The sequence below is a fragment of the Thamnophis sirtalis genome, unplaced genomic scaffold, assembly GCF_051295495.1.
Source record: "Thamnophis sirtalis isolate CommonGarterSnake01/CBP01778 unplaced genomic scaffold, rThaSir2_p1.2 scaffold_9, whole genome shotgun sequence".
In the NCBI taxonomy this organism is placed as follows: domain Eukaryota; kingdom Metazoa; phylum Chordata; class Lepidosauria; order Squamata; family Natricidae; genus Thamnophis; species Thamnophis sirtalis.
The window spans coordinates 6,410,961-6,419,585 of record NW_028261389.1 but is presented as its reverse complement, the minus strand read 5'-3'; the positions used below and the strand labels follow the sequence as shown (position 1 = coordinate 6,419,585).

Below are 8,625 nucleotides of genomic sequence, written 5' to 3'. Positions count from 1 at the left end.
GCGCTAGACATACCCAGCTCCGTTCATCATACAGTTTAGCCTCCAGACCTTTATCATCCCAAAGGTGGGGTTTTTTTCTCCCTAAAGATAAACTGGACTTTGTTTTTTTTTCTTTGAAAACATTTCAATTCTAATCCAGGAAGCTTCTTCAGTTCTGACTGACTGGTGGAGAACGGAAGGATTTATATTCTTCGAAGTCAAGTGGCTGTTAGCTCTCTGAGAGTTGGATATTAGCTTTGAGAGAGAGAGATGACCATTCCCCACTTGTCAGTTAGAACCGAAGAAGTTTTTTGGATGAGAAACGAAACATTTTCAGAAGAAGAAAAAATCGAGACAGCTCAGTTGTCTTTTGGAAAAAGCATCTTTGGGACAGCCATGATCTGGATGAGACTGAGAATGTCAATCGTTTATCGCAGGGATGTCCAAACTTGGGAACTTTAAGACTTGTGGACTTCAACTCCCAGAATTCCCCAGCCAGCATGGAGCATGGCAGCATGGCTGGCTGGGGAATTCTGGGAGTTGAAGTCCACAAGTCTTAAAGTTCCCAACTTCGGATGTCCCTGGTCTATCGTCTTTGTTGCTCTTCTCCCCACAAATCCTCAGACCCTTCTCGCACGTCGCTTCCCATCCCTTCCAAACCACAAGCCGACATCAAATCAACAGAATTTAATCTAGTTTATTCTCCAAAAAAAAAAAAAGAGGAAGGAAAAAAATATGAAAACGAGAAAGAAAAAAACAAAACCAAAGCGCAGTTCTTAAACACTAGCAGCAAGTAAAATTTGTACAACCATTCAAATCTGCGTCTCGTAGGATGAAATAAATCTACACCTTGTCTTATTTGAGAGCTTTTGAGTTATACATACAAACGACAATTACAAGAACTGGTTCACAATGCGAATAGGCCTTCAGACAAACCGGCGGTGAGAAAGAAGCGACCATGTTCACGCCAGGTGCCCTGTTTACCACCCTTCAACCCCCCTTTCCCGTTGGATCAGAGGCCCGTCGCCTGGAATGGATGACTTGCTTACAGCTTGGATGTCATTTTATTGTTTGTTTGTTTTTTAATGCATCAAAATAATTTTCAGCCAGCAGGTGAGGAGAGCGAGCGAGCGCGCGCGCAAAAGAGCTAAAAAAAGCATAACTGGCAATTTATCCGTTTGCCGGTTCGTCATTCTCCGCAGACCGTACCATAAAAATGTTTCGTTTCGTGGTACTCGTACTATCCACACCTCCAAATCTCTCTTTTCTTTTCTTTTTTTTTCTTTTTCCTTGCCCCCACCCCGCCCCCCCGTTTTTTGCTTTTTTTTTACAGCTACCCAAGTTGCCAATCTTCCTCCCACCCCAAAAAAATGTACAATATTTCTTACAATATAAGTTATACAGTGTTCAGCAATTATTTGCTTTCATTTCGGCGGGGAAGAGAGAAAGCGAGGGGAAGGGGAAGGAAGGAGGGAGGGAGGGAGGGAAGGAGGGCGGTATGGGTTTTATTATTTATTAATATTATTATTATTATTATTTCACAGCACTAAAAACCCAGTTCGACAGTGAAGTTTGCGTGGCGATGGTTTATTCACAAATGGCCTCCGGATTTCGGTGGTGGAGAAACGCAAAGCAGTCCACGTTCCGTATTATTCCATCTTGTTTCTTTCGTTTCTGAGGATTTCAGCCAGTTTTTTTAAAAAATATTTCCCGTCTTCCTTTATTTTCCTGTCCGTCCCGTTTTAGCATCTGCCTTGAACAGTTTTGGGAAGGGGCAGGAAGGTTCCTCGCGGATGAGGCCAATATATAAAGATACTTCTCGTTCGGAGAAGTTAAACGAAAACAGGAACTCGGTTTCTTCTTTCTTTCTTTCTTTTTTTCACTTTTTTTTCTTTTTCTTTTAAAGCGGGGAAGTCTCTGTTTTTTATTTTTTTAATTGTTTCCCCCCCCCCTCTGCCTGAGAACGCATTCTTGTTTAGCCCATGGCGGTGACCATGCTTGAGGGGTGGTGAGGTCCGAAAGACAAGCCGGAAGAAGGGTGCATCGGAGTCGGTGTGGTCAACATGTGGCCTGAATGGCTGAAGGGAGAAAGATGACTGATGGACGACATGTGTCTGGAAAGGGTGGCGGGGTTGAAGGAACTGCTTTTGGGGAAATCCTCCAGGCTGTCGTGAATTTTTTTGCCCTTTTTCGACTTGCTAGACATCTTCCGGTTTCGGGTCTGGATGCCTTCCTTCTTCATAGTCAGGGGTCTGTTAATCTAAACAAAAATCAATTAACTTTTTTTGTGAGCTGGTCATGTCTCCCGCTTCTCCAAAATCTCACACACAAATGCAAAGGCACCAGAGGTGGGTTCCTACCAGTTCGCACCTATTCGGTAGAACCGGTTCGTCAAATCTACAGAACCGGTTAGAAGAGGTTCCACCAGTGGACCTGGAAAGCAGGCCACACCTACAGAAGAGGTTCCAAAGTTTTTTGAAACCCACCACTGGTCCTTGGATACGATTATTCTACACTATCATGCTCCTATTTATAAAACTCAGTGCCTCTGTGAAAGGTAAGGATGACTCCTGCGTTTGTGGTGCAATCAGAACATTGTGTATGTTGAAGTCGTTTTAACGCAACCAAAGATGCCTTTTAAAAAACAAGTTTACATCATATTCTTATGCATGCCAGTGCTGTGTGTGGGAGGCAATTTAAGGTGGTTCTGACAAGTGTCGGCGGCATCTTCATATCCGGTCACATGGGCGGCAAGCCACTCCCATCTGGTCACATGGGCAACAAGCCACTCCCACAAAGGAGGCCACACCCACAGAATAGGTTCAAACAATTTTTGAAACCCACCACTGAAAGGCACACATAACAACAAACTTCCAGAGCACTGCTTCTCAAACTCGACCATTTTAAGGCCTGTGGACTTCAATACCCAGAATTCCTTTGCCGGCTGGGGAATTCTAGGAGTAGAAGTCCACACAACTTAAAATGGCAGACGTTGAGAAGCACTATTCTAGAGTAGGGGTCTCCAACCTTGCAAGGCAGGGAAAAACACAAGTGAGATGTGGGCATACAATCCCGATCACCTGACTTGATTGAAGGACAATTTCCAGATACTTAGCATTCATTCATCTCTATCTCTGGAATGTCTAATGTAGAACTTCTCAACTTTGACAACTCTAAGGTGTGCGGACTACAACTTCCAGAATTCTTCAGTCAGTCTGCGGTGTGGAGCAGGTGTCTCCAATCTTGGCAACTTTAAGACTTGTGGACTTCGACTCCCAGAATCCCTCAGCCAGCAAAGCTGAACAAAGCTGGCTGAGGAACTAAGACGTGACCCTCCAGGACATCATAGGATTATCTATCAGCAGAGCTCACTGCATTGTAAAATCACCTGGGGACATTGCATCCCCCTCCAGGCTTCAACCAAACTTATCTCAGACAAACTCCTAGCATGGGAGTCTGACTACAGCCAATAGAATACATGCTCTTGCCACAGGAACAGGAAGCTCAAGGGCAAGGCCCAACAGAGGGTATAAATACCTCACTCCCTCTCCCTCTCTCCCTCTCTCTCCCTCCCTCCCTCTCTCTCTCTCTCTCTCTCTCTCTCTCTCTTTCTCTCTCTCCACTCCACGTGGTCATCTGCCCAGGATCTGTGGTCCTGTCCATCAATAAACTATCTTGCCAATCAGCCTCCATGTTTGCAGTTTCTTCTCCCCGCTTGGAACTGAGCCAGATGGATATCTCTTCCAACACCAGCTTTGCCTTTGTAATGGAGGGGCACTTGGCCTTGTCAACATTAAAAACCATGGACTTCAACTCCCAGAATTCCCCAGTCATCATGGCCGGCTGTGGAATTCTGGGAGCTGAAGTCCACAAGTCTTAAACAGCCGAGCAGGTCGGACGCCCCTGTGGTAGCACAACCATGTTATCTCTGCTGAGAGTATGACCATCTCACTTACATTGTGGAGCTTGTAGTACAGCCCACAGGCATTACACACAGGATCCCCGTTGGCGTTCCTCCTCCACAATGTGGTGGTTGTCGTCTGGCAGTTTGCACACGATGTCCCAGCCCGTCTTGCAGCTGACTGGAGGGAGAAGAGAGAAAGCAAAGTCACCTCACCAATAGATTAATGTGGCGGTTTTGAAGATCCTCAGCTAGTATCTCTCTCCACCTTGGTTGACTTTAAGATGGGTGGACTTCCAACTCCCAGAATTCTGGGAGTTGAAGTCCACTCATCTTGAAGTTCGCCACGGTTGAGCAACCTACTCTAAACCATGGCTTTGCATCCCAGAGAAGCTAATCCCACATTACAATAAACCATGCCTCAGTTCAACCCGTTCTTCAGCAGTTGGATCCAAGAGAAATTGTGTAGTCACCCCTAGAAGATTTGGGTCTTACGTTATACCCAGATCATGGGTGTTATCTGAGTAGGATTGCCTCTTTCTGTTGTAATATAGTTCCTTGTGCAGGTGTGTGTCCTCCATGGCCTAGTTCATACTAGGGCCTGCAGGGTCACGCTGAATCACACAGGAGACAACTGGCTCCGAGAAAGCCATAACATCCTGATAGTGAATAACATAACATTCTGAGATGTGCCCTACCATTGACGTCCAGGATTTGACCATATATAGAAAGAACTTTCCTGAAGCAGTAGATTAGAAATTGTACTTTTACAGGCTGTTTTTAAGCACATGCTATTGCTCCTCCTGCCTTTGTTCTATCCCAATAAAAGGGGCTCTCAGGTTCTCATCTGGGTCGCTCCATCCCGAGAAAGTTCATCTCCTGTCTTTTCTCAACATTGGCCTCATGGACGACCCACGGGAACATCACATTTGGTAGCAGAGGATGGTTACTTCACATCTTTCCACAGCGATCATGCAAGTAACAATGTCAGATCAAAGTGGCATGATGCCGATGGTGAAAGACCCAAGATTTTAATCAACAAGAATCTCAATAATTAGCTCAAACTTGCAAAAGTCTACTCAGAAGACACCCCCCAAAATAATATTTATTCCATGCTTGGCGTTGGTATTTCTCTTGGCAACTAGCCACAACCCAATGAAAACTTCAAAAGAACCAGGAGAGGGAGAGGGAGATTTCTTTACACAACAACACACAAGTGTGCTACCACAAAGAGGTGTTGCTGGCTGGTTGGGATCAACAAGGGTTGGACCAAAATAGTGGAGATAGACAGCTGTGAGCCTTTGTGGCAGTGGGACGGCCCCCAAACACCATCTACAGTTAGTCCTTGACTTACAACCATTCATTTAGTGAACCCTAACAACAGCACTGAAAAAAGGAATTGATTTTGGATGCTCAGCAACTGACTCATATTACGACGGTTGCATCGTCTGAGGGTCATGTGATTCCCCTTTTGCAAACTTCCAACAAGCAAAGTCAGTGGGGAGGGAAGGCAGATTGTCTTAACAATCATGTTACTCAATTCACAACTTATCGTGGCCCGCCAGAGGATCTGGCAGTAGAGTCGGACAGTGAGGAGGTTGGGGACGAACGTGGACCAATCCTGGAGTCTGGGGAAGGCTCTGATAAGGACTCTGTATCGGAGGCAGAGATGGGGCCAGGGCTGTCTGACAGTTATCAGCTGCCTTTGAAGTCGGACATCAGTGAGACAGAAGAACAGCTGGAGACTGTTCCCAGTGTGTGCATGCACAGAGCTGCAAGACGAAGGGAATGGCTAAGGAAGAAGGGTTGACTTGGGAGTAAGGCCACAGGTGGATGGTGAATGGCCCCTCCCATAGGGAATAAAAGAGGAGCGAAAGGGGAGTGGAGTTTGCAGGAGGCAATTAGTTCATTCCTGCATTCTTGCCAAGTATGGCAGCGTCTGAAAGATATCGACCTGGCCACTCTCCAAGACTGATAAAGGTCAGTAATTGTGAACTATCTTGAAAGGCTGTGGGAGAGGAATTCACCATAAATTAAATAGAAGCGGTTTATCGGGACAAGGACTCGGCTTCGTGCTGCTTGGGAAGCCTCGATCAGAACACAACTGCAGTGATTCACTGAACAACTGTCTTGCTTAACAACAAAAACATTGGGCTCAATTTTGGTCGTACGTCGAGGGCTACCTGTGCTAGGAAACCAAGAGGCTCGGTTGTCCACTGGGAAAAGAAATTGCGAGACTAGTTTTGATCTAGCAGGCTACCACTTATAGTCCTTACCTATCCTCCGCGAGCTGCACTGGCTGCCTATTGGTCTCCGGATACGCTTCAAGGCGCTAGTCGTCACTTATAAAGCCCTTCATGGTATTGGACCTGGGTACTTGAGAGACCGCCTGCTGCCAATTACCTCCACTAGACCAATTAGATCCCACAGATTAGGCCTCCTCCGAATTCCATCCGCCGGCCAATGCCGACTGCGACTACCCGGAGGAGAGCCTTCTCTGTGGCTGCTCCGACCCTTTGGAACGAGCTCCCCGTGGAGATTCGAACCCTCACCACCCTCCAGGCCTTCCGCAAAGCCCTTAAAACCTGGCTATTCCAACAGGCCTGGGGCTAAAGAGCTTCTGCCCCCCTCCTCGAATGGTATGGTTGTTGTGTGTTTTTAAATTGTGTACTGTTATGTTCATTTTTTACCCCCTGTCTGTACCCCTTCCCTGACTGAATTGTGAGCCGCCCTGAGTCCCCTTCGGGGAAAAGGGCGGCATATAAATGAAATAAATCCAAATCCAATCCAATCCAATCCTTATACTCTCTCCCCATAATTTTTCAATTTATTAAACATATGAAGAACAGTTGCAGGAACTGGGTATGTCTAGTTTAATGAAAAGAAGGGCCAGGCGAGATACAACAGTCTTCCAATATCTCAGGGGCTGCCACAAAGAAGAGGGAGTCAAACTATTCTCCAAAGCACCTGAGGGCAGAACAAGAAGCAATGGGTGGAAACTAATCAAGGAGAGAAGAAACTTAGAACTGAAGAGAAATTTCCTGACAGTTAGAACAATTAATCAGTGGAACAGAAGTTGCCTCCAGAAGTTGTGAATGCCCCAACATTGCAAATCTTTAAGAAGATGTTGGATAGCCATTTGTCTGAAACGGTATAAGGTTTCCTGCCTAGGTGGAGGGGTTGGACTAGAAGACCTCCAAGGTCCCTTCCAACTCTGCTATTGTATTGTATAGATTTCCCAGGTACGAACAGTCCAAGAAAAAAAAAACATGTGAATAACAATCCTAGATACATTATTCATGGGCCTCCCGAAAACCAGTGAGACCATTAACCATGTGCATCTCCAGATGATATCAAGAATATAGCCACCTAGTTCCGTGATGGCGAACCCATGGCACATGTGCCAAAGGTGGCACGCAGATCTCTCTTTGTGGGTACACGCACCATTGCCAGCTGCTATTCTGGTTTCCGGCATGCATGCTGGTCTTCATGGATGCTGGGGTACCAGAAAATGGCCAGAAACAGCCTGGAAAACAGCGAAAAACTCAGGCCATTTTTTGGGATGCTTTTCAGCCAATTTGGGGGCATTTCTCCGGCTGAAAATGGCCCAGAAAACAGCCTGGAAGATGGCCCAAAAAACACCCAAAATCTGGCTGTTTTCCAGGCCATTTTCTGGGCTGTTTTCTTGGCTATTTCCTGGCCGTAAATGGCCTGAAAAACAGCCTGGCAAAGCCAAAAAACAAGCATGTGTGGGCCGGCCAGCTGGTCTTCAGTTTTCCGGTGTTTCGGCATGCACACATGCACCCAAATACAAGCATGTTCTGGTTTGGGCACTCGGTGCTGAAAAGGTTCGCCCCCACTGACCTAGTTCAATCATTAAGGCTTAAACCAGAGATTAAAACTGAGCCATGCTAGAGTTTAACTGATGATGCTGATAAGAGCTGATCCCTAGAAACTGCTTTACAGCATCTGCAATTCTCCTATCTTTCACGATCCAAGAAATAGACATTTCCACCTATATGGGGGCCAATGTTCCACGCTACTTACTGCTCCTTATCAATCGGCTGATGTCCATCCCACGTTCAGTTTTGACACTTAAAGCTTGATGTCCTTAACTAACAACCTGTGATTGCCTCTTGCGACCTTCCGATAAAGCAAAGTCAGTGGGGAAGCAAGATTCACTTAACAATTGTGTTACTAACTCACTCACTCACCACTTGTGGCCAGAAAGGTCGTGAAATGAGGAGGGGGATTCACTTAACAACAATCTTGCTTAGCAACAGAAATTCCGGGCTCAATTGTGGTCATTAAGTGAGGACTGCCTGTAGCTTTCTGAAGCATGCAGTGGTTGGCCCACTTCAGTGGCGGGTTTCAAATTTTTTTAGAACCTCTTCTGTGGGGGTGGCCTGATTTGTGGGAGTGGCTTGCCAGCCATGTGACTGAGTGGGAGTGGCCAACTTGTAAAATGTGGTGAAACTCACTTAACAACGCTCTTGCTTAGCAACCAAAATGTTGGCTCAGAAACTCTGGCATTTGAAGCATGCAAGTCTTAAAGCTGTCAAGTTACAAGACCCTTGCACCCCGAATCTTTAAGAAAAAAAACTCAGAGGTGTTCAAACTTGACAGCTTTAAGACTTGTGGACTTCAACTCCCAGAATTCCTCCTCTCACTCTTCATCTTGATGATGTGCAGACGGGCGGGGGAAGGGAGCTGGAACTGATTCTAAACGGCACGGTAGATTTGTG

At 46.1% G+C, this 8,625-nt stretch overlaps 1 protein-coding gene across 1 annotated transcript in view; it reads right to left on the bottom strand.

Annotated features, from left to right (window-relative positions):
- Positions 1-658: 658 nt before the first annotated feature.
- GATA3 (GATA binding protein 3) overlaps positions 659-8,625 on the bottom strand; it is a gene marked incomplete in the record, with an annotated part of 36,950 nt that continues 28,983 nt past the window's right edge. The window contains 2 exon segments of the mRNA XM_087722717.1: positions 659-2,239; positions 3,936-4,061. Coding sequence (XP_087578843.1) covers positions 1,955-2,239; positions 3,936-4,061 — 411 coding nt within the window.